Source organism: Heterocephalus glaber, unplaced genomic scaffold (assembly GCF_053883595.1).
Source record: "Heterocephalus glaber isolate CG9 unplaced genomic scaffold, H.glaber_assembly_v1.0 deba00000546, whole genome shotgun sequence".
NCBI classification, from domain to species: Eukaryota; Metazoa; Chordata; class Mammalia; order Rodentia; family Bathyergidae; genus Heterocephalus; species Heterocephalus glaber.
Window position 1 is genome coordinate 31,122,863 of NW_028258147.1, and position 25,743 is coordinate 31,148,605.

At 37.3% G+C, this 25,743-nt stretch overlaps 1 protein-coding gene across 36 annotated transcripts in view; it reads right to left on the minus strand.

The window, feature by feature from the left end:
* Positions 1-25,743, minus strand: part of Ppp1r9a (protein phosphatase 1 regulatory subunit 9A) — a 358,246-nt gene that overhangs the window by 154,010 nt on the left and 178,493 nt on the right. For all 36 annotated transcript variants that reach the window (XM_087204705.1, XM_087204702.1, XM_021242871.2 and 33 more), the window contains 2 exons: positions 18,680-18,812; positions 13,318-13,438 (listed from right to left, as the gene is read on the minus strand). In XM_087204705.1, the coding sequence (XP_087060831.1) occupies positions 13,318-13,438; positions 18,680-18,812 (254 nt within the window). The remainder of the gene's footprint in view (positions 1-13,317; positions 13,439-18,679; positions 18,813-25,743) is intronic.

The window sequence follows — 25,743 nt, forward strand, 5'->3', positions numbered from 1 at the left end:
TTCCTGATCTCCGGATTGCAGACAGCGGATTGTGTGAGTTCTCCGCATCTACTGCCGTGTGAGCTGGCACTCTACTCTAAATGTATCTCTATAAATAGATTCTGAAGCTCTGAAGAACCCTAACCAATAGGACATGAAGTTAGGGGACTAGTTAGCAGATTTTAAATTCTCTAACTGGCAAATTATACAAAAATTCTAGATAAGCACTAACAAGTAAATGTACAGTGTAGCCATGGTTTTTCCTGTTAGCAAAAAAAAAAAAAAGCAATGACAGTGAACTAAGAAAAGTAGTCAGTGTTAGAAAAAAAGCCAAGATTTTGGCTGTCTGAAAAATTAGAACAACCACTTACTTTCCTGTAATTTTTTTATCCTTTTATTGGTACATTTTAGGTGTACAATATAATGACATTCATCATTGGAGATATGCACCTTTACCTACTCTCTTGGTTCTTAATTTTCCCCCTTCCCCTGCCCTCCCTTCAACCCCTCCATCCCTCCCTATTTACAAAGACTCTGTTTCCATTTTCTCATATTAATCCCATTCCCTTCTCTCCCTTCCCCTACCTCTTCCACTTCCCCCTCCTCTTTGCCCCTTTTCTTCCTATTTCATATTATTTATTATACCTTATAGTCCTTATTTACACTTTCAGTTTCTCACACTAGAGAAACTATTTGGTATTCCTGTAATTTTTTAAATTGTCCATAAAGTAGAGGTGTGAAGTGAAGCTGTATTATATTTCCTATTAACTAAAAGTAAAATATTTTGGAGAGTTATCAATCACGTAAATTCATTAAAATGTTGTCATGGGCCACAGCTAACACTCATTTCAGATTCCATTGCGGAATGAATGGGGCATTTGGCTAGAAAGTACTGAGATGTCCTAGTGGCTGGTAATGCTTACTGTCTCTTGACAGATAGGGAAATTCCTGTATCACTGGCACCTAAATGCAATTCTGCAAACCAATAACTAAATAGAAGGTTGCCAAATGCTTTGAACAGAAGATTCACAGGTAAGGAAAATTGAGTGGCTGATTAATACATGAAAAGATGACTGGTCTCACTTCAGTTCATGGAAATGTAAACCAGTGAGTATAATTTTCCAGGTAATAAGTAAAAATAAAAAGAAAGCAATAAAATTGTTTTAAATTCTGGCAAGGATAAAAACAGAAAGTTGTTTTTCCACACATCATTGGTTTAAGTATAAATGAATACAAGAAGTAGGTAGAGCAATTTTTCCAATTCCAACAAAGTTAAAAAACCACAACCCACGATTTCCATTTGCAGGTCCATAGATAATAGAAACACTTTTACAATTACTGCACTAAGGGGCTTGGAAAAGGTGTTCACTGCAGCATTCACTCACTGCCAAGACTGATGCTAAGCGGGGTTGAACTTGGGCCTCACAGCCGCAGGCACATGTGCAGTCTCAGGAGTGTGCCCAGGCTCTACACCTCAGCTGGAGGTGACACAGGACAAAGCATGAGTCAGGCCCACTGGGGTGCCAATCCATACCTGGTGCTGGGGTCAGGTAGTCCTGACACTGAGACCACAACAGTCTTAGTTACTTCCTTCATCACTGAGACAAAATACCTGACACACACATGTTAAAGGAGCAAATGTTTATTTTGGCTCACATTTCAGTCCATAGATTTGATTATGAATAGTCTCATTCAATTCATCAGTGTTGGTGTACAGCAGGAGAATAAACTCTAATGGGGAGCAGAGATTGCTGTCCAGTAACTTGAATCTGAGACCTATGATGAGCCTAACAAAAGAGAGGCCACGAACATCCCCATGGACCTGAGCTGCAGAATGTGGCCTCCAGCTGCTCAGAACAGCTCTAGCAGGAGAGTTGCCAGTGACAAACAGCATGGCAATGGAAAGAAAGTGACTTGTGTAGATGGCCTTGGGGGTTTGTTTCTCCTGAAGCTCCTACTGCTTGCCATGAGGATGTTTTCTGGAACACGGCTTTGATACACAAAAGGTTGCTGGATTCAGATTAAAATAAGTACTTATGGGGCCAGGGATTTAGCTCAGTGGTTCTGCCACCTACCTCAAAAGCACAAGGTCCCAAGTTCGACCCTTGGTGGCAAAAAAAAGAAAAAGAAAAGAAAAAAATGTACTTACGAAGAAAATCTGTGAAAAGCAGTTTTAAGACAAGCTCATTTGTATAATCTTGTGAAGAGGGAGTTGATGCATTTGTCTACTTATTTAGTTCAAATACCTAATATGAAGTATATTGGCTTTTTTTGCTCGGGCAAAATACCAGTCAGTCATATAGAACTTAAGTAGAAAAGTGTTACTTTGGGCCAATGAAGAAACAAAGCTTAGCACTTTAGGAGAGGCCAGAAACAGAGAGCAGAGAAAGAACCTAGAAGGGTCCAGGGGTCAGATACGGTCTAAAAAGTCACATCTCCATGAGGAGATTTTCCTCCAAACAGATGAGGACCCTAGTGGATCGCGCCCAGGAGTGAAATTGGCTGATTTAGGATTTTGTAAGATCATCCAGACTGTCATGTTGGTAATACGTTCAAGAAAGAGACAAAAGCAAGTAGATTGGTATTGAGACTAACTTTTTCCAGGCAGAAATAGCAGCAGTTCACCCTAAGAAAATGGGGCCAGGGATTTAGCTCAGTGGTGCCTGCACCTGGCTCGAAGGTGCAAGGTCCTGAGTTCCATCCCTGGAACCAAAAAAAAAAAGAAAACAGCAGCAGTGGAGGTGATAAAACAATATGCGGTGTGTGTATGTGGGTGTGTGTGTGTGTGCGCGCGCATGCACATGTGTGCATTAAAATCAATTTAAAAGAACTATGAATAGCCTGATCTGAGTAGTGGTAGAAAACTAGGAGGTATGTATGACCCCCAAGAAGTTGACCCAAATATTTAGAAAATAGAGAATTCTGAAGGACAACCAATTTTTGATGGAGGTGGTGGGAGGGGGTGAAGAAAAGCAGCTCAACTGTGACACATTAAGTTCAAGGGCTGAGTAGATATTCCAGTGTAGATGTAGGCAGGTAAGTAGATATACAAGTCTGGATGTGGAGAAGTTCATCTCCAAGTTTATAGCAGGGATTGAAAGCCATGAACCTAGGTGAAATGGTCCAAAGATTGTACACAGGTAAAAACAAAAGAATACTCAGGATTTGCTTTAAAATATTTCAGCATTTAGAGCAGCATTTTCCTACCAAAAGTGATTTTAACATGTGAGGGTCATTTAAAAATACTAGAGAGCTGGGGATTTAGCTCAGTGGTTCCGGTGCCTGCCTCGCAAGCATAAGGTCCCAAGTTCAATCCCTGGTACCAAAATAAATAAATAAATAGATAGATAAATAAATAAATAAATATACTAGAGACAGAAGAAGGGGAAGGAGAAGTGAAATAAAAAGAAGACATGTTATGAATATGTACTAACTCCCTAATTATTGTGTACTGAAAAACATGTGCTAATGAAAATTTTTCAAAACCAATGGAGATATTTTTCCTTGTAGCAGTGGTAGATAAAGGCACCACTTGTACCCTGTGAAGAGAGGGCAGGAATTCTGCTAAACATTTTGCTGTGCAAAGAACAACCCAGAAGAAAGAAGTACCAAAGAATCCCTAATGCTAAATTTAGAAATCCTGAAAACAAATTCTGGTTTGGAGTGAGAGGTTAAAAAAGTCATGCAAAGGAAACTGCAAAAGTGAGCCTTAGGGTCTCAGGAAGGTAATGAGATTGTAATGTCCTGAAAGTTACAGAAAAAAATGTTTGACAGTTGAAGTGATCCACTATGGAAAATACTTTTAACAAGTCCAGCAGATTGCGAACTACAGTTTTGCCAGTTCTCTTCTTTTTGTTTCTTCCCCAGGTTATTATTTTCCAATGTGCCCACTCCAAATCTCAGAGGCTGAGTTGTTGCCACTTGTCACTCTGCTCTTTTTACCCCTTTGCTCTTCTGACTTAAATTATCTGATGAGAGCCCTTAGCTTAAATCTTTTGCCCCTCTGTACAGAATGTCATTCAACAATTCTTGCACTACAGATACAATGGAGACATTTTTTATTTATTGTTTTCCTCTTTATCAGGCTGTATAATTTCAAATGTTTTATTTTCATGTTAGTTGATTCTATGTTCTGCTCAAATATAACATCAAAAACCTACAGAGATGTGTTAAGCTGTTTTTCTATTGCACCTGCATAATTTTATATGGCTTTTTGATAACGGCTAATTCTTACACATTTATTTCATACACACATCCTTTTCCTAGTATCCTTTAATTGTTTTTCTCTGGTTGCCTCCACCCCTTTGTGCATAATTAAGACAGTTCCCAGCCTGGTATGTAGCTCAGTGGTTCTGCTGCCTGCCTCCAAAGCACAAGGTCCCAAGTTAGACCCCGGTGCCAAAAAAAAAAAAGTTGCCAGAAAGTCTTCAGTGTGAGAAATTCATACAGATTTCTCATATGATTTCACACAGACTTTTTCACTCTTGATCCCTATTTCTTTCTTTCTCTTTATTCTTTGGGAAGTTTTTGAATATGGTGATCCGTAAACATTTGATTAGTGTAATGAGGTAACAGCGCAAATCACATCCTCCTGTTTTCCAGCATGATGCTTCTAGAATTTGAATGTAGAAGTGTCTCAGTGGTTTTGGCTTTGAGGAAATATCTTTCTTGTTTTCAATACAGAGCTGTGTTAGTTACTTTTCTCGCATTGCTGAGACAAAATACCTGGCACCAAAAGTTAAAGGGGAAGGAGTTTATTTGGCTTACAGTTCATAGAGGTTTCAGTCCATACATAATCAGCCGACTTCAAGGCAGGGATGACAAACAGGCATGGTAGAGCAGAAACAACATGACACGCACAAGGTAGCAAAGGCCACAAGGGAGTTTAACATCTTTCTGCCCCTTTTATCTTATTCAGGATACCAGGATTAGGGCTTTGCAAAACTAATTCCTCAGGTGTACTGGTTTAGTAATCACACTCCCTTAACCCCAGCATCATACATTCCTGATTCAACTACCTCTGAAAAAGAAAGTCCCACCTCAGCCACATGAGGCTTTGGGGGGACATCTAAACACAAGCATAACAAACACTTACTGACTGACCGTAGTTTTCAGAATGCTTTCATTTTCCCAGCCTCATTTTCAGAAGTATTGAAAGGGAATTTTTAGGCAGATGGATATATTTCTATCAATAATAACTAAATTGGACAAGTATGAGTTAACTGTGTTATTAAGCAACAATGGATTAACTAGGTAACTATGCTCTTTGTAGAATGTACCTGAGTAGCCATGACAACTTCTGTAATTTGTCACCACAGGAGCATCAGGAACTCAGAAAGCCCTGCTAGAACTCTTTGCTCTGCCCACCCCCCTCAGTTCTGCTTTGTATAAACTCTGCTTCTGCTTCTATACTTCCTGCTTGCAACCCTAAAACTGCCAGCCCGCGATATTCTGGGCCTGATTTCTTTCAGAGTGAACCCAGTCAGGTCCATCGACATAATAAAAGAGTTGTACACTGCCTTCTACCTCCTTGGGTGTCTTCCTTTCTCGGATTACTTGCTACAGCAGTATAAATCAATTTTTCTTTGATTGAAACTGTGGGAACCTAGCAGTGTTTGTGGAGGTAAAACTCACAAATCTGGCGAGATGTGATGGTACACGTCTCTAATCTCAGCACTTGGAAGGCTTGAGGCAGGAAGATTGCCATGAGTTTGAGGCAAGCCTGAGTTACATAGTGAGTTCAAGGCCAGTCTGAATTACATGGTGAGACTCTGTCTCCTCCCCCCACCAAAAGAAACCTCTCAATTTTGTGGAGTTTTAAATACGGGGCTCCTTGAGGCTTCTCTACTTAAACCATTCAGCAATTCATGAAAGACACTTAAGGTTTTTCTACAGTTGGTTTGCTTATAGATTTCTGTCAAATTAAGTTACGCTTCTGAGGTCTGCCTCCCAGTTTCTCTGCTTTGGATATCGCTCATTGTCTTACTCTGTGTCTAGATGACTTGAGAATTTTAAATGTCTTTGCTTTTTTTGTGTACAGAAGTGACTTTACCTTCTATGAACTTGCAAATGAACCAGAAAGTGGAAGTTTGTGACTTCACTCTTCTGATGCTGAGTGACAGTGTTTAACCCTCAACATGCCTTTCACTTCTATTCCAGAAGCCTAGAAATTCACTCCTTTAGAGCTGGTAGACTCTCAGTCTACTCATTACTCTGCTGTGAAAGTGAATATTTTACCAAAACTCACATGCTAAATTCAAAAAACTCCCAGCCAGGGTTATTCATTAAGACAATTAATACTCTATTGAGGAACCTGCTTTATCCACCCGTAACCCTCATTTCTGTAACAGGACCTTTTATGTTCTTTTTATTTCCTGCGCCACATCAAGACCAGTGTCAACATGACCACAACTTTTCTGTAGGTGGACACAAAATCGTGCTATCTGCAAGATATCCAGTCATTGACCACCAGCTGTGCTTGTCTTTTCTTCTTCTGACTTGATAGTCTTCTCTAATTCCTAATAGTCGTGATGAATTGGACCTCTGCTTACTGGGTGTCTGTGGGTCTCATATATCACCCATGCTGCATCTTTTTCTTTTGCATTTTACTGTTATATCTATTAAGCCTGATTTCTTTTTCCTTTTTTCACTTTTTCTTAAATTACACTATTTGCAAGTTCTATTTATTGTGGTCATCAACTCATTAATCATCTGCGCAATCATAGCAGGTTTAAATTCACCACAGGTCTTATTCATGTGTTTTGTTATTTCCACTGCTACCAATGCAGAAACTTCAGTTGTGTGACTTTGGATTTCTTACCCCTCAAAGGCCCCTGGATTTGCCTTGGAAAAGTTGGGAGCTTTTGAGGGCATTTTGCTTCCATGTTTTCTCGTTTTCTAGTTTTTTGTTTGTTTTCTTTGTTGAGGCTTGTAAATTGCTTATGATGGGTAGCTTTATTGCTAGCATCAAGATCTCTTTTTTTTTTTGTATTAAATTCTTTTATTGGTACATTGTAGGTATACAACACAATTACATTTCTCATTGGGAATTGTACCTTTACATAATGCATCTTGGTTCTTATTTTTTCCCCATTCCTAGCCCTCCCTTCACCCCCTCCACCCTTCCCTATTTACAAAGACTTTATTTCCATTGTTTCCATTTCTCAGCATTTTTTCCTTTCCCTTCTTTCCTTTCCCCTGCCCCTCCCACTACCCCTACCCCTTTGGACCTTTTCTTCCTATTTTGCATTATCGATCATTCATTCTAATCATTGGTACATTTTAGGTATACAATATAAAGACATTCATCATTGGAAATTTGCACCTTTACATAGTCTCTCTTGGTTCTTATTTTTCACCCTTGGCCAGCCCTCCCTTCAACCCTTCCAGTCCTCCCTATTTATAAAGATTTTGTTGCTATTTTTCCATTTTCTCATATTAATCCCATTCCCTTCTATCCTTTCCCCTAGCCCTCCCACTTCCTTCCCCTTTGCCCCTTTTCTTCCTATTTCACATTCCCTATTATACATTTAGTCCTTATTTACACTTTCAGTTTCTCACACCAGAGAAACTATTCAGTATTTACACATGTGTGTCCTATTTATTTCACTTAAGAGTATTGCCTCAATGTGCATCCACTTAGCTATAAATTTCTCTAATTTCTCCTTTTTTATGGTTGAGTAGTACTCCATTTTATTAAAAAACCACATTTTCTTTATCCAGTCTCCAGTTGATGGGCATTTGGGCTGTTTCCAAGTTTTAGCTATTACAAACTGTGCTGCTATGAACATGGGTGCACATATATCACTGTGGTATGATTCTTTTAATTCTTTGGGGAAGATCCCCAGCAGTGGAATAGCGGGGTCAAATGGGACTTCCAGTCCTAGTTCTTTGAAGTATCTCCAGACTGATTTCCACAGTGCTTGCACCAGTCTACACTCCCACCAGCAGTGGAGCAGGGTTCCTCTTTCCCCACAGCCCCACCAGCATTTGTTATTGGTTGATTTCATGATAGCAGCCATTCTTTCTGGAGTGAAGTGGAATCTCAGCATTGTTTTCATTTGCATCTCTTGAATGACCAGTGATATTGAACATTTTTTCATGTATTTATTTGCTATTTCTACTTCTTTGTCTGAGAAATGTCTGTTCATTTCAGATGCCCTTTTTGGACTGGGTCTTTAAATTTGGGAGGCCTGATCTTTTTAAGTTCTTTATAGATTCGAGATAGTAGACCTTTGTCTGAGGAAGAGCAGGTGAAGATTTTTTCCCACACTGTGGGTTGTCTCTTCACACTGCTGGTGGTTTCTCTTGCTGTGCAGAAGCCTTTTAAGAAGAAGAGATCCCATTTGTTGATTGTTTGTGCTAGTTCACGGGCAACTGAGGTTTTGTTCATAAAATCTTTTCCTACACTGATGTCTTCAAGGGTTCTACCTAACCTCTGTTCCAACTGGTTCAGAGTTTCTATTTTAATATTTAGATCTTTAATCCATTTTGATTTTAGTTTAGTGCATGGTGAGAGATACAGGTCTAGTTTTAATCTTTGGCAAGGTGAAGCCCAATTTTTCCAGCACCATTTATTAAAGAGGCTATCTTTCCTCCAGTGAGGGTGTTTGGCTCCTTTGTCGAAGATGAGATGGCTGAGTTGTCTGGCGTTGTTTCTGCATCTTCTAATCTGTTCCACTGGTCCTCAGGTGTGTTTCTTTGCCAGGACCATGCTGTTTTTATCACGGTAGCTTTGTAGTAGAGTTGCAGGTTGGGGATTGTCATACCCCCTGCCATGTCTCTGTTACCTAGAATTGCTTTTGCTATTCTGGGTCTCTTCTTGCTCCAAATGAATTTTTGAATTGTTTTCTCGAGGTCTATGAAGTATGCTGCTGGGATCTCAATTGGAATTGCATTAAATCTATATAGCAGTTTTGGAAGTATGGCCATTTTCACTATATTAATCCTTCCTACCCAGGAGCAGCCAATATCATACTAAATGGTCAAAAGCTGAAATCCTTCACACTAAAATCAGGAACAAGACAAGGATGTCCACGATCACCACTCTTGTTCAATATCATTCTGGAAACATTAGCCACGGCAATTAAACAAAAGAAAGAAATAAAAGGAATAAAGATAGGTAATGAAGAAGTCAAATTGTCATTATTTGCAGATGACATAATACTCTATATAGAAGACCCCAAGAACTCCACCAAAAGTCTTCTGGACTTAATAAACAAATTCAGTAGAGTAGCTGGATACAAGGTCAACACACACAAATCAATAGCTTTCCTCTACACGAGTGACAGACTCACTGAGAGAGAAATAGGGCAAATAATTCCTTTCACAATAGCATCCAAAAAACTGAAATACCTAGGAATCATCCTAAGGAAAGAAATCAAAGACCTCTTCTCTGAAAACTATGGCACTCTGAAAAGAGAGATTGAAGATGATATCAGAAAATGGACAGTCAAGATCTCTTTTAGTGGCACGCCCTACCAAGGTCTCCAGTCGGGAGGAACACACGGAATCAGCCTGCTGCAGACAGGCAGGTCTGGGCATGCCCTAAAAACTATCAATCAGTCACATTAAGATAACTACTCATTCCTGTGGGGTAGAATAGTGAAATGCCACTTGCAGGCCACACACAAAAATTAACATCAATTCAGCCTCCCAATGCAGACCCCGAACTGCTGACTTGTCATAATGAATGGAAATCTTTTATCTACAGGTTTCTCCATAGAAAAATTTAGCAAGATTTTAGCATAGAGAAAATGAAGCAAAATGGTCATTAGTACCATATTCTTTTATAAAGATGAATCCTGATAATTTTCCCTACAATGAAATATTTGTTTTGATACACCATTCATGGTTCTTCATTGGTAAAATCACTTACATTTTAACTGCTTTCTTTGTTTATATTAGCTATTGGAATTTTTCCAAAACTTGTTTCTTGTAATTTTTTATTGAATAGATTCACAATTGCCATTTAAATTCTGCTAGGATGGCTTTTCATATAATCCCAAATAATAATCATAGGAAAGGAACCAGTATAAAAACTGAGGTGTATATTTTCAAATGACAATTCCAGTACTAAGAGTATTCTTTAGGGTTTAAAGATACCAAAGGTTGAAGTTAAGTTTCAGTCCTTTGGCTGAAGAAATAAAATGTATTCTCTTCAAATATTTTTAAAAATTATTTGTTGGTCTATAGAATGCTTTCGGATCAACCTTTCTCTGTTCCCACCCTGTGTCCCCATTGTCTATATGAATCCTGGATCATTGTGGACAAGGAAGGATAAACAGGCACAGACCTATAATTTGTTGTTGGTAATGGGGGCAGGGGATGAGGAAGTGATTTGTTTAAAAATAAGACCCCTTAGGGTAGGGGTGTAGCTTAGTGGTAGAGTTCTTGCCTTGATGACAAGGCCCTGGGTTCAATTCCCAGCACCACAAAAAGAAAAAAGAAGAAAAGAAAAATAAGAATAAATAAAAATAAGATATCTCATATCAATAAATATTTACTTCTTTGGACATGAAATACTTTGTTACATACTGTTATATACTTATATACTTTGTTTTGTGTATACTGTAATAAGCTTGAAAATACAATAGGATAGTTCAAAATAATTTCCTTTTTAAATTTTAATTATACAAGTATTCTCAGGTATACTTAAGAATCATTGGTATAAGTTTTTAAAAAAGATTTAACTTTCTGCTCCTGCCTGTTGTGAATGGTTTTGTTCCTTGAGCTTATAGGGATCCTGCTCATTATAACAAAACCTAGATTGTTCTGTTTTTCTCTTAAAGTACTATCAGAGATAATTCAACAGAACTGTGTATTATAATTAGCCAGTAGAACAGTAAACCTAAGTCTAATTCAGTATTTGGGGGTTCTAATTATACTGCTACAATTTCAAATAGTAGTACTTTAATTGTCCTTGAACTTTCCTAGAATAAAAAAATATAAAAATAGGTAAGTAAGAATAATGTAAAATATCAAAAACAAAACTGAAACATCAAGGATTTCTGATTTTTTATAATTCCCTTGTTCTAGTTACCACCATGATGGGTTCAACATGAAGATCACTATAACAACCACACATCACTCCAGTGCCTGGTACCCTGTATGCAGTACATTCCAGGAGCAAGAACTGTAAGCATTGAGCCCTGGTGTAGGCAATAAGGAGTTCAGTGATGGTAGAGAATTAAAAACAATGAAACCTGTGAAAAAGTCAGTCTGCTTTTCTACTTTGAGCAACAATGATAATGATAAATACTCCTTATTGGTGAGAGGCTTCCCCTACCCCACTGTTGGAAAACTACTGCTCCTTTAAGGCTCAGAAAGACTACATCCAAAGTATTTGAAATGTTTATTGCAGAAAGACCTCATTCTCGCCTTTCTTTTTAATTTTTGAAAATATAAAAGTTTTATCAGTCTTAATGAAAGCAGCCCACTTGTTATAACTTTAAGTGCAAAATACACATAATACATGTTTCATAATCCAGTGAAGTTGAAAGAGGAGTTGTGGACATGACTCTGTACTTAGAACTTCAGATGCTACCGCCCTCGTGTTTCTATGTACCTAAGGAAATAACTGAAAGATCAAAGCATGTCATGCTTGCTTTTAATATCTGACAACATGCGTTGAACACAGAACTCAACCCCTACTAAGGATCTGAGTCCTTTATAATTCATCCTAAGACTTAATGTAAGACTTTATCTTTTTCAAGTAAGGCATCTTACTTGAAATGTTTTAAAACAGCATTCATAATTGTATGGCCCACATTAATATAAATAAGGCAATGGCTATTGACAATATAGTTCACATAACTGGAGATCATATGTGTTTTTGCTGATGCCCAAGTTCATGGAGCTGTGAAGAATTTAGGGTATATACACACACTAACAAAAGGAAACAAACATTAAAGTACAAAGTGGGCTGGAAGTATAGCTCAGAGTGCTTGCCTAACATGCCTGAGGCCCTGGGTTCATTCCCCAGCACTGAAAAAAGAAGAAAAAAAAAAGAAGAAAGAAAGAAAACAAGAAAGAAAAAAAAGCAAAAACTAATTCTGTCAATGTTCTCACCATCTATACGTACAGAATTCTCCCAACTCTGTTATTTATAACATGCTGGGATTAGGGAAGAAAATACTATTTTACAGAGCCAGATATGCTCTATTAAATGCTGCTATAGGCAGACAATAAAAGAACATGATGAACAAAAAAGGAAAACCACATTTTGTATACATACAAAAAGGCAAACACAATGACAAGATGTTTGCAAGAAAAGCATGTAAAGAGTAAAATTTATTATTAGTATATTTTTAAACATAATTTTATTTGTCCACATGAAGAAATGGTCAACATCACTGGCCATTAGAGAAATGCAAATTAAAACAACATTGAGATTCCATCTTACTACAGAAAGAATGGAGATCATCAAGAAATCAAATAATAACAAATGCTGGCAAGGCTTCGAGGGAAAAAAAGGAACCCTTCTACATTGTTGGTGGGAATGTAAACTAATACTACCTGTCATTTTCAAAAGTGCCAAAACTATTACCATTTGCTTCAATATTTCTGAAGTAAAACTAAATTCTGACCTCCACAGTACAAGCTCTTCAAATAAATACACTGCAGTTTCATCACCTTTCATTAGGCAGATGGGTGAATGGATGGTGTTGTGGCTTGTGTCTAGGTGTCCCCCCAAAAGCCACATGGAGTCTTTTTTGAAGGTAGTTAAATCTGGAATGTGTGGTGCTAGGATTAAGGGTGTGTGATTACTAAACCACTACACATAAGTGATTGGTCTGGGATCGCCCTAATCCCATTAGTATGAATAAGATAAAAGGAGCAGAAAGACACTGTTGAGGTCCCTTGTTACTTTTGCTACCTAGCAGACACTTTGAACCGTTTCTCCTCTGCAATGCCCCTCCTGCCTCTCTTGCTGCTTTTGCTGGTTCTGTAGTCATGAGCGGTTGACCCTCTGCCACCCTGCCTTGGAGCCGGCTGATTATGGACTGAAACCTCTACAAACTGTGAACTAAATAAACCCCTTCCCATTTAACTGTGGGTGTCGGGTATTTTGTCTTAACAACAAGGGAAAAGTAACTAACACAGATGGATAACAAAGTAAACAAATACACATAAGCCCATCCACTCATTTATCTAATATATATTAAAGCAGATATTCTACCCAGAAACCAGAAATTCAAGGTTTTCACATTTTCCATATTTGAGAAACACTCTGAAATTGTTTTTAAAGAAATTCAAAATAAAAAAAGATACCACTGAAAGAAATTTTCAGGAAAGTCTGCTATGATTTTAAGTAGCTAATGACAGTAATTAACTTACCTGCCATCTCGCTGGGCGGCACCACCATCTGTTACTGTCTTGACGAATATTCCCAGCTTCTCAAGTCCTGCATCTGCTCCGACACCCATTCCAATAATACTTATACCAAGACCATCCTCATCTATGGAAAAAAAAATTAAGTTTTATACTGGTTCTGGTGACTGAATTAGCAGGTAAGTCCTGTTTGCTGCTTCTAGTTTTGTTCTTCTTTATGGATAGGGCATATGTGCTCCCCCCAGCAGAATTTTTTCTGTACTGGAGATTAAGGTTATCAAGTAAGATTCCCCAAAGGGCTCGTGAGTTTCCTTATCATTTCTGGTAATTCATTGTGGTCCCAGAGAAGACAGTAATTTGGTTATTGAATAATCAATCTACCTTAAAACACAGACTCTCTATATAATCCTATAAGTTATTTTAGGCCTAAATATACACATACTCAAATACACATATAATTCTAAATAAATGTGATTCATATTGGAATTTCTTCCTTATTTATGAGGTCATCTGTTCTTTTTTACTTATTTATTCATGGTAATAAGATAGTATATTTCTCTAAGTACTTTCTTCTGTGCCACAACACAAGTTCATATACTTATCAACAGATACATTACACAGATACATTACATATGCATGCACAGGCACAGGCACACACACAGCTTTTTCTTTACACCAGTGAAATTATATCTACTCTCTGCAGCTTACTTTTTGAAATTCAATGATACCTCATGGACACTGCTGTGGTCTGTATCTAGATGCCCCTCAAGCCTGATGGGATCACACGTTGGACCTTTGGAAGGTGGCTGGACTTGGGATGTCAAAGCTAACTTGCTATTAGGAGCTGGGGATCCCTGTGGGCATGACCTAGAAGGGTATGCTTCCCTTCTCTGCTCTTCTCTTGGTTCTCTGTTTCCTAGATGCCATGAGGTGAGCAGCTTTCCTCCATCAGGCCCTTCCACCATGCTGCTGCACATTACAGCCAGCTGATTACGGACTGAAACCGCTACAAACTCAAAACAAATCTCTCCTCCTTTAAGTTGTGGGTGTTGGGTATTTTGTCCCAATAATGAAGAAAAGAGACTAAGAGAGATATCAACTAACATAACTCTAAATCATTTCTAGTGACTGCATGATATTTCATGAGATGCTCTCATAACACAGTAAACCACTTCTCTATTGTCAGGCGCTCTCCTTTCTTTCCATTTTATTGGCCCTGTGAGGAATACTGAGGTTTTTTAAAATTCACTTACAAAATCATATTTCCATTTGTATCTGCCATGAACATACATCGATAGGCTAACATTGATGAAATAAAAGACCCACTATTTTATACACTACACTTTTTGGTTAGCATTCAAGGTTATTTTCTGATAACCTCAAAGTCTTGGTAATTAGCATTTATCAACAGTATAAAAATAGATTTATATTAGTGATAGACTAATGGCATCAACAATGATTACAGAAAAACTAGCCTACATATTCAACAGAATGCTTCATGCTTTTAAAAGACTTTTTAGCAACAACCTTTATTTCATGAAGTATTCAAAATTAGCATTTCTTTGAATATGGCTTGTCTCATTGATTATTAGATGTCACTAATATTTGACTTAAATTCAACTTCTGCTCTAAGTACAACTAACACAATCATACCTTTTTGTTATTGATATGTTAAAAAAGATGTTGTGTGGCAAGAATATTGTTTGCTCAGTTGTATGATAAAGAAATCTTTCTTGGGAAGGTAACGGGCATTTTCACTGAGCTACATCCTTAGCCCTTTTTAAAAATATTTTTATTTGGAGACAGTGTCTCACTAAGTTGCCCAGTGTGCTTGAATCTGAGACCCTCCTACCTCAGTCTCTATAGTGCTGGGATTACAGGCATGTGCCACCATGCCCAGCTTGTTGAAGGAATCTTTATGTATAAGGTTTCCCTGGATGAGGGTTCAGGTATGAACCCCAGCGGAAGACATTTCCATATTGATTCTAGGCACAGGTACATTTCTCCAGTGTGAAAACTTTAATGTTAACTAATGTATGAGAAATCAAAAAACACTTTCCTCATTCATTACATTTGGAATGTTTGCATACATATGATTTCTCATATGTATCTCACTGAAATTGCTTCTCTGCTGCCCTGAAGTTCATCAAGAGGATTTCTCTTGCTAAAGATTTGCCTACATGGATTGCATAGTTTTAGGATTTCTCCCCAGAATGAGTTTTCTTGTGCACATGGTGGCTAGATATGTGCTGAAGGCTCTTCCACACTGGCTATGCGTATAGGGTTTCTTCTCTCCTACATGAATTTTCCTCTGTGTATCAAGATTAGCTGATGGCTAAATTCTTGTGCAATCATCACATTCACAGAATTTCCCTAGGGTATTCATGTGTTCTTGCAGCCCTTCCATGGTGTTTGCATCCATCTAACCCCCTCACCCCGCTGTATTACTCTGGTGTTAAGAGATGATCATGGAGATTCCTCCACACTGAAGAGTGTCATAGGCTTTCTCTCCTGTATGAAACCTCAAGGGGATTAGCATTCAGCCTGACTTCTTGCTCACACTCACTATACTTACAGGGTTTCTCCTTGTGATGAATTGCCACATGCCAAACCAACTTGGGAGCTATAAGCAAACCATTTCTATACTCATTATATGAGAAGAGCTCCTCTCAAATGAGAAATCTCTGCACTATCAGGTCATTAAATTCCTGTAACTACTCTATATGAAAATTAATTCCTGGTTTTTTTGTTTTGTTTTGTTTTTGGTACCAGGGATTGAAATCAGGTCCTTGTGCTTGCAAGGCAGGCGACGGAACCACTGGGCTAAATCCCCGGCCCAATTCCTGGTTTTTAATCTATTTCCCTACCTAGACTGGGGCCATCCTAAAATTATTTTTCTTCCTTTCATGACTCCTTTCACTCCTCTAACTAGAAAATTACTAAGATGTTCTGGGCTGAAAATCAGCTGTGGGAAAAGCAATATTAACTACAGCCATCTTGAATTCTAGTGCAGACTATCTATAAGAAGGCCATGATGAAGACCAAAACAAGGAAGCTCAAGATTGGCCCCCAGAGACCAAATGACTCTTGTTCTCAGGCATCTCACCTTTTCTCCAGTCAGGGGATGTGTGTCAAGTACGAGTTAACATCAGTCAGAACCAACATTTGAAGTCCACTAGGTCCTGTGGCTGCACTGGCAAGAACCCAGCATTCCCCCAACCCCACCTACCACTATCTTCCTATGTATACATTCCGAATTACAGGATGAATTCATATGTTACCGCTCAAACAGAACTCCCAGCAAAGCTGTGTTGTCAAAGGATATTTTGTAAAATAGATTAAAAATTTTAAATGGAAAAATATAGACCTGTTAATGTTATGTTTGTTTGCTTTTGAGACAGGGTCTTGCTAACTCATTAAGCTCCCCAGGCTGGCAACTAGCAATCCTCCTGACTCAGCCTCCCCCCCCAAAAAACCAATACCACTGATAATTATTTGGACTGTTCTCATTTTTTTATTAGTGATACAAAGCCACAGTCACTTCTAGCTGTTTTTGTATGACCCTTAAACTAAGAATGATTTTTACCTTTTTAAATTTATGAAAAGTGTAAGCATCGTTATTTTACTTTCATCCCAAAAGAAAATGTCTCTTATTTTATTTATTTATTTATTTATTTATTTTTGGTACCAGGGATCGAACTCCGGTCCTTGTGCTTGCGCAGCAGGCGGTGAAACCACTGAGCTAAATCCCCGGCCCAAGACAATGTCTTTTAAAGTAACTAATCAGACATGTTTAAAACTGGTGTTCCTCACAGCTTCTTCACTCATGCAATTTTATGCTTAATCCTCATACAATTTTCACCTCTTTTTTTCTCACCTGTGCTGTTTTGAACAAGGTGTTGTCTTTTTTTGTTCTCTCCTAACTGGAAAGTAAATTACACAGATAAAGTATATAGTTGATGTGTTCTATAAACCTTACACATCTGCAAAAACATTTCTTTTCCTAGTATAGGTAAATACAATCTGGCACCAACAGGGATTCCTGATCACTATCCTTTTGATTCTCAGTGGCCTATGAAATTATAGGTACATCTCCCTGGTTCTGGTACTGCAAATAAGTCTGACACTAGTCTCTTCACTTTGCCCTTTCAAATGCCTTGGCTTGTTTGTTTGTGTTGAGACTTTTTGGTCTGGTATTTGGTAAGGTTTTTGCTTTATTTTTGAATATCAGGATTTCCCCAGCCCATACCTAAATGTGGGATCAGTTTGGTGTTTATTGTTATTGTGTCCTTTAGCCTTCTCCTTCACAACTAAAATAAGCTGGAACCTCTGAGGCTGTGAGCCAAATCAAACCTCCTTTCCTTTAAATTGTGTGAGCTGGGTAGGCATTTTATCCAGCAAAGGAAAAGCCAATCAGTAGTATTGCTGTTTGCTGATTTGCCTAAGAATGCCTTTTTAAAGCCACATTTGAATATCCTTGAGTGAGTTTTCTTTTGTTTCTGTTATTCAAGTTATCATGTCCCTATTGCACTTTTTTCCAAAGCCCTCTCAGCAGGATTCTGTTCACTGTGTCACAGCCTGGTTCCTAGGCACCCCTCTTCCATAATGACAAACACAGCGGCCTCTCAGCACATGATCAGTGGTTACTGTGGCAGAAAGGTCATCAGAGAGGTCACTATAAAGCTCCTTCATCTCCTGGCTCCCTTAGAGCCCTCTGCCCTCAGAGATAGAGAATACAAGCCTGTTAGCTAAGTCCTCCTGGGCCCTATGGCCTTCCACCTAAATGTTTGGGTTTATTTTTTGGTTTTTTTGGTACCAGGGATCGAACTCAGGACCTTGCACTTGTGAGGCAGGTGCAGTGCCACTGAGCTAAATTCCCGGGCCATACTATTTGGAAGGCATTTCCCAACTCCTACCACATTCTGGGCCTGATCAAAACTTCTCTACATCACAGAACAAAAACAAAACACAAATCCTCCAGGAGACACAAACAACTTTCTGCCCCAAGTGCTCTCTTGGCCTGGCTCGCTCTGGGCTCTTTCACCTGCACAGTTTCTCCAGGACACCAATGAGCTTAGGCTTACCCCTACCTCCCCCATCTTCACCAGCACTTCAGTTGAACTAGAGCAGATGGGGCTCAGTTTGGAGTGGGAGAGATGCAGAAATCTTTCAATCTGTCCTCTACCTAAAATCCACATTGACTCATTTTCAGGGATAATAGATAAGCCATCTGGACAGTTAAAACTTTATCCAGCTCTTAGAGAAAAGGCTATACTTAGGAAAACATCTGCATCACTCACACAGCCACATAACAATGCTGGGAACACTGAAGTGCTGTTGCCCCAATCAAACATTTGTAGCTGAGTACCTTTTTCTAGTTCCACTGGGAAAAGCTCCAACTTCTCTACACGCTTTTCAAGTTCATACTCGGCAGATGCGGCCACAGGGTCAACTTCATCGTTTCTCCTGTCATAGTCTTCATTGGAGTAAGTGCTGAAAACCTGTAATAAGAGGCCAAAAACACAATGATAATACAGAAAGGACAGGCTTCTGAATGAAAACAACCACAAAAACTTCTAGATATCCAGAACTATATATCTCAAAAAACAATCAGTTTGATGTCTTCTAGGTAAAATTGATTGGGTCATTAGGAGAAAGAAAACTGAATCAGAATAAAAATAATATTAATTTTAAAATGAGTCATCTTATCAATTTTAATAATTTTTTTAAAAACGTTAGCCACAGAATAGGTTATCTGAAGAACCATATTCATCACCTTCTATACCCTCAGGATAGACCGTATTAATGGCAACATTCTGCTCTTTCCTGATAAAACCAATGCATACTGGCAAACACTCACACATTTCATGATATGGCTCAAACCAGTCCCAAGGGTATAATGGCCATATTATAATTACATTTTAATCACAGAATCTCCCAAACTTATTTCTATCCTGTATTATCCTGGGCCATGTTAAATAGCTCTCATTTTATGTGTATACAGACTTAAGTGAAATTTTAATTGGACTTTTCCATAAAATGGCTATCAAAATGTTGTTCAAAAGCTGCTGAAAAAATAGGGAATTCACAGTTCTTTATTTCTGACCGAAATCATTTAGATTTAGTCATAGGAAATTTTACTGTCCTTATTTATGCTGAAATATTTGTATGATTTGAAAATAACTCTCAATATTTACGAATATTTAAAAGAAATGCATAATTCATCAAGTCTAGTTATTAGCTATGACAAAAACTGACATTTTCAATTAAATTCATCAAATGACTACTCCTTAGTATAGTAGTGAGTATCCCTGCCTGTCAATTAAATTCAACAATTATTGAAGATCTCAACTGTGGCTGAAAAAACTCTGTAAACTCCCTAAACTTCTAAAAAATTATACACACACACACACACACACACGTATCACAAGTTTGGGAAGGGCTTGGAATGTAGCTCAGTGGTAGGGCACCACCCCTGGCTCAATCTCCAGTACTGCAGAAAGCAAAAGGAAAACAACAAAAACGAAATTAGAATAAAAATAGCAGAACAGAAAGAGGAAGATGAAAGGAATTATGTCTATTGTCTCCGAACCTGGTCCTGCCATTCCACATAAGTTTTACATGCACTTTCACTAGAAAACTGGCTTCCTTTTCCTTCTTTTGGGCAGTACTAGGGATTGAACACAGGACCTTAAACAGAGCTACATACCCAGCTCTTGTTTTTTTTTAATCCAGCTCTTGTTTTGTTTTGTTTTGTTTTGTTAATTCTTTTGGGAAGATACCCAGCAGTATATCCAGCTCTTTTCAAAAAATTTTGGAACAGGTTCTCATTAAGTCACTAAGTTGGCCAGGGTGAGGCTGATTTTCAGATTCTCCAGCCTCAGACTTACAGAGTGTGGGATTATGCACTACCACACCCAGCTTTATATTTTACATATGATAATCTACAAGCCAACAATACATACTATTTACATAAAAACAAATGTGCTATGGTTCCTGATAGCATATACTTCTCAAAATTATATCCTTCGTAGGGTTTGCACCTAAATGGATCCTGTTTTTCTTACTGACTTTCAACATGTTTTTACAGGCTCATGCCACTTGTATCTTTGCTTGGTGTCTGCCATGTTTTTCCACCATAGTAAACATCACTTCATCAAAAATGTATACGTGAACAAGATGTGATCAAATGTATGGTGAATATTTACATTTTTAAAAAATTATTACAATAAAAGACACATTGCCATTAATCCCCCTCAAAATACTCCATCTTGCTTCAAATACACTTAACCCATCATTCTTGCCACTTTGTGAAGCACTTCTGGAAGTCCTCTTCCACATGTCTTTATGGAGGGTGGTCAACAATCTGGTGAACACTGCTGCTAAGTGCCATCCAATGGAAAGGGAGGCTCATAAAAGCATTACTCTGAGTCCTGACCCACCTTATCATTCATCTAGCACTGTGCAACTTCTGGCTCTTCCCCAACATCAAAATGATCACAAAAGGTAAATTTTGAATTGATTCAAGGCATCGAGACAGCTGCAACAGTGGACTAAAGACATTGAGAAAGAGATGGCAAGAAAAATGGGATGCATGTGTTTGGGAACAAGGGAGAGCATTTTGAGTGAGATTAATGGTAATGTGTCTTTCACTGTAATAAATTTTTTAAAATTTAAACATTCATCATATTTTGCACACCTCATATACTCATGAGTTAGTATTTTTATCATTTTAGAAAAAATGCTTCTGAGGCCTCTTTCACAGAATTCTCTACTATTATCCTAAATTGTTAGATTTAAGATTTTTTTTTAGCCCTTTTGATCCTTCACTTCTCTTATATTTTTGGTAATCATTTATTCACTCAACAAAACGTTATACAGTACCAATGTCTATGCTAGACATTGCAGAGGCATAGTCTTAAGTAGCTTCACAGCTCAGAAGGAACACAAATCAAAATGAACAACTACTATATAATGTGAGTGACAGCTGATGTAACAGAAGATTATTTCAAGTCAATTTTTTTTAACTGCCTGAGAAAAGAAAGGTTTTGTGGAAGGGAGGATGTGTGAGTAAATCTCAAAGAACAAACAGGAATTTCTTCATTTAACTGCAGAAGAGAAGAACAATGAATTCCAAATATAAGACCATACAACAACAAAAAGTAGATAAGCAGACAGGCAGAGAGTGTTTTGGAAAACCATGCTAGGGAAGTAAACTTCAAACACACACACACACACACACACACACACACACACACACGAATGTATCAGGGGCTGGGTCTTACATGTCTTGCCTAGAAACCACTAAGCTATATAATTGGAATTTTTCCCTTTAGTCTTTGCCACTCATATACTTCTGTCAATAGGTCCAAGCCTATAATTGAAGAACATAGTAAATAAATGTGTGTGCATGCACATGTGTGTATATGTGGAGTATAGGACAAATGTTTAAATCAACATTTTCCTCATTTTTTTCAAGGTCCTAAACATTGTTATCAAAATATTCTCCCCCAAATTAGGCTGGTTCATTTTTGGATATTCTGAAATTATGTAAAACAAATAAAACTTGTAAGACTGTATATTAGAAAATGATAATTTTTTCAAAATCTAACAATAAGGTGGCTATACCAACATATTCTATAGAAAAGAAATAATGATGGGGCCAGGTATTTAGCTCAGTGGTTCTGCCACTTGCCTGGCAAGCACAAGGTCCCAAGTTCGATCCCTCATACCAAAAAGAAAAAAAAAAGAAATAATGAAAGGTACTTTTCATCTTTAGCTTGCTAATAATCTGGCAAACTATGTGCACATGCATAAAAAGCTATAAATAAGTTGAAAAGTCATAACTCATCTATTATTTCCAGATTAAAATATCATTTGCTCGTAAAGTCCAAGAAATTAAAAAGAAAAATTATTAAAACTAGTAATAGTACTGTAAGAAATGTTAATTTTGAAAGATCAACAGCTTTAGAAATATAACCAAAAGAAACTTAATAAAATATTCAGTAATTATCTATAAGTGTGCAACAATTTCCTTCTCTATAAAAGTGAAGAACACACAAAAAAGAAAACAAATATAATATAATCAAGAATATATTATATTCTTGAATTAAAATCTTAAATGTTGTAAATCTATCCATGCTCCCACATTACTATAAATTTCCACTTACCCCAATAACTTATGATTAGAAGTAACCTAGATTAAGAACTCACATTTTTTATGAAAACTAACAAGCAATTTGAAAAACTGTAAAGGATGGAAATGAGCCCAGTGGATATCAAAACACAATAAATTTTCATTAAGACAATGTAGTTTTGACCCTAGGGTAATTTATTTTTGTACCTTTTTTGTTTTACTTCTTTTCTTTTCTATTCAAATTAGTTACAGTGGTATTTTAATTAAATGGTATGAAAAAAAGTTACCCATCTGAAGAATATTCCTATTTTGTATCATGAATAAAAACAGAACTCAGATTGTTTAAGAACAGAAAATACATATTCATCACTGGGTATTGCTGGGGATTGGTCAAGGACCTCTCACTCCCCATTGATACAAAATATGTGATGCCTAAGTCTCTTCTGTAAAATTACTTAGTATTTCCATATAGCCTGCACACAGCCTCCCATATATTTTAAATCATCTCTAAATTATACTGCCCAATGTAAATGCTATGTAAATAGTTGTTATTTATATTAAGTAAGGATGACAAGGAGAAAAATCTACATATTCTGTAAAAGTGCTAAAAGAAAATGTAGGACTATGCTTAATAGGCCAGAGAGATATTCATAGACCCTAGAAGTTTAAGAGAAATTAATGAACTGTTAGCATAAAAAGCAAAGCTAAGGTGCAGGAGGTAGAGCTCAGAGGGAGAGCTCTTGCCTAGCATGCATGAAGCCTGGGTTCAATCCTTAGCAATATAAAAATGAATAAAAATAAATAAAATTGTAATTGAGGACAAAAAAATATTTCATAATGAAGTTATAATAAAAATCACAGATTAGTAGGAGAAAATATTAATATGAATCTTCAGAATATATAAAAGGCTTTCTCATCTGAAAGAATTGCATTTGTAAGTAAATAAAGGGAACTGAGAATTTAACAAAGAAATACTAACATCCAGCAAATTATATAAAGATGTTCAGCTTCATTAAAAAGTAAGCAAATACAAATTAAGTCAAGGAGATACCATATTCCAATATGTAATGTCTGTAAGGATATGGTGGGAAAAAACTATGCAAAAAATCAAAAGCAGCATAATTTGAGAGTAGCAATCACTAACGTGAATGTAAATACCATTGAGCAAATGTTACATCCATTTATTTATAGAAATACTTGCAAATGTAAATGAAGATATACGCACAGGAAGTTCATCATAGCACAATTTATAACGACCCCAAGTGGGAAATGACCTAGGTGCCCTCCCACAGAGAAAATAGTTTGCTAAATTATAATCTATTCAAATATATGTCTATGAGGTGATTGAAGAAATTTACATCTCAAGACAAGGCAAACTACAATATATATTCATTAATCCAAAACAGCACACTGCAGATAGACAGGCCCAATTTAAATGATCCCCAATAAATATGGTACAAATTTAAGTCCAATTTAAAGCCTCCTTAATTCCCTAGTTATGTACTTTTTGCCAAGTTGTAAAACCAAGCTAAGCTTCATTTCCTTATTTACAAAATGGTTATTATAACAATACCCCATAAAGTTATTGTGAAAACGAGAGGAGATAATCCATGTCATTGTGTTTGATCCAATTTAGGGAGAGGAAAAGTTTTCTTAAGGCAATAAATGAGGTAATGCTTTACTTATTCATATTCTCCTTTTACAAACAGGATATGAATATTTCATCCACTATGATCCTTAATGCCCTTTAAACAAAAATCTGCATTAACTAATTAATATTAGAATGTAGGCTCACTTGCCAAAATCCATACTTCTGTCCAGAGCAAGCACTCCACAAGGGCTCATCACCTGCCATGCTTTCTGTTCTGTCTGGACCAGGAAGAACCTCAGAGATGGAAGGAAGGTTGACCCAGATATATACCTTTCCTTTCATCTATATTGTCTTTGTTCTTTTAAATTTCTTATAAGAATTTCACTATTTAGCCTTACATTACCTTACTTGCTCTATAAAAATATGAGCAATTAATAATAATCAGAGCCTCATCACAATATTACTGCAATACACGTACATACACAACCTCAAGGCCAACGGCACCTGGCCCCCAATAATTAGCACTAGGAAGCTAAACATATTTTTAGCTCTGTCACCTTCACATCCTTCCTAACTTCACTGAGAGAAGCAAACACAAGGATGTTTACATTTAAGACTTGTTTCAGAGCCAAGATGTGATATTCTGTTCCTTGATCAAAGCAAACACAGCAAGACCTCATACAAGTGCTTCACAACAGAGTGCAGCTTTCCAGGGTAACAAGTTTACAATCACACTTAGCAAGAATATTTTTGAATCAGAAACCCAAGTCTGAAAATTAATAGAGCAAAAATTAATTTAAATAATTTCAACTAGAATCATTAACTTATTTGCATTTTTCAAAACAACAGCAATACTTTTTCACCAATAAGAAAAAAATTTTTCTTTACTTCCTTATGACACATTTTTGTTAAATTAATGCAGATCAAAATAAATTCAGATTCTCCATAAATACTTACTGGAAGGAATCCCCCACAATGCTTCCACAAGGACTCAATTTCATTGCAGTATGGATTCTGCTTAATCTTCCTGTCACATCAAAGATGGAAAATGTCCTAGGTTCTAGCACGCTGAGTTTCAGATGATGGCTTGGCACCACGTGCTCCTGGAGATAAGCCAAGCATTCACACATGCCCACAAACAGGCTACACTTGTCACATGCTTGTTGGAAGAATTCTCACTCACCTGCACTGGGTTCTAGTGGCTCTGCTAAAAGAGGCTTTGAACTAACACTTTCTGAGAAGACAGTTCACATTTTAGTTTTCAAAACGAATCTGGTGACAAAATAGAAGGAAGAATCCTGATAGTCTTGGAGTAATATATAACCTCAAATGTCTTCATCTTCCCCCGGAACCAGTGCTAGGACACCAGTGAGCCAAAGAAGTTTACAACTACCAGGATTAAACATATTTGGATTAAACATTCACAGCCTCTACCGATTCTAAGGTGAGGGAGTTAGTCTCCTCATGAAAGGAAATCTCAAGCTAAACTACTACATGTGAAAATATGACTGAACAGGAAGGTGCGAAAACCAGGCTCACAGCCTATCTCAAACTTAGAGAAGTTTCAGATCTCTGTCCTTATATGAAAGGTTTATATAAACCATTTGTGAATGCCACATTCTACCGCAGCACGCATCTAACAGTCTAACTGGACCACTCAACAGAACCCTACATGCCAGAAGGCAGACTCAAAGGGAGGGCTATA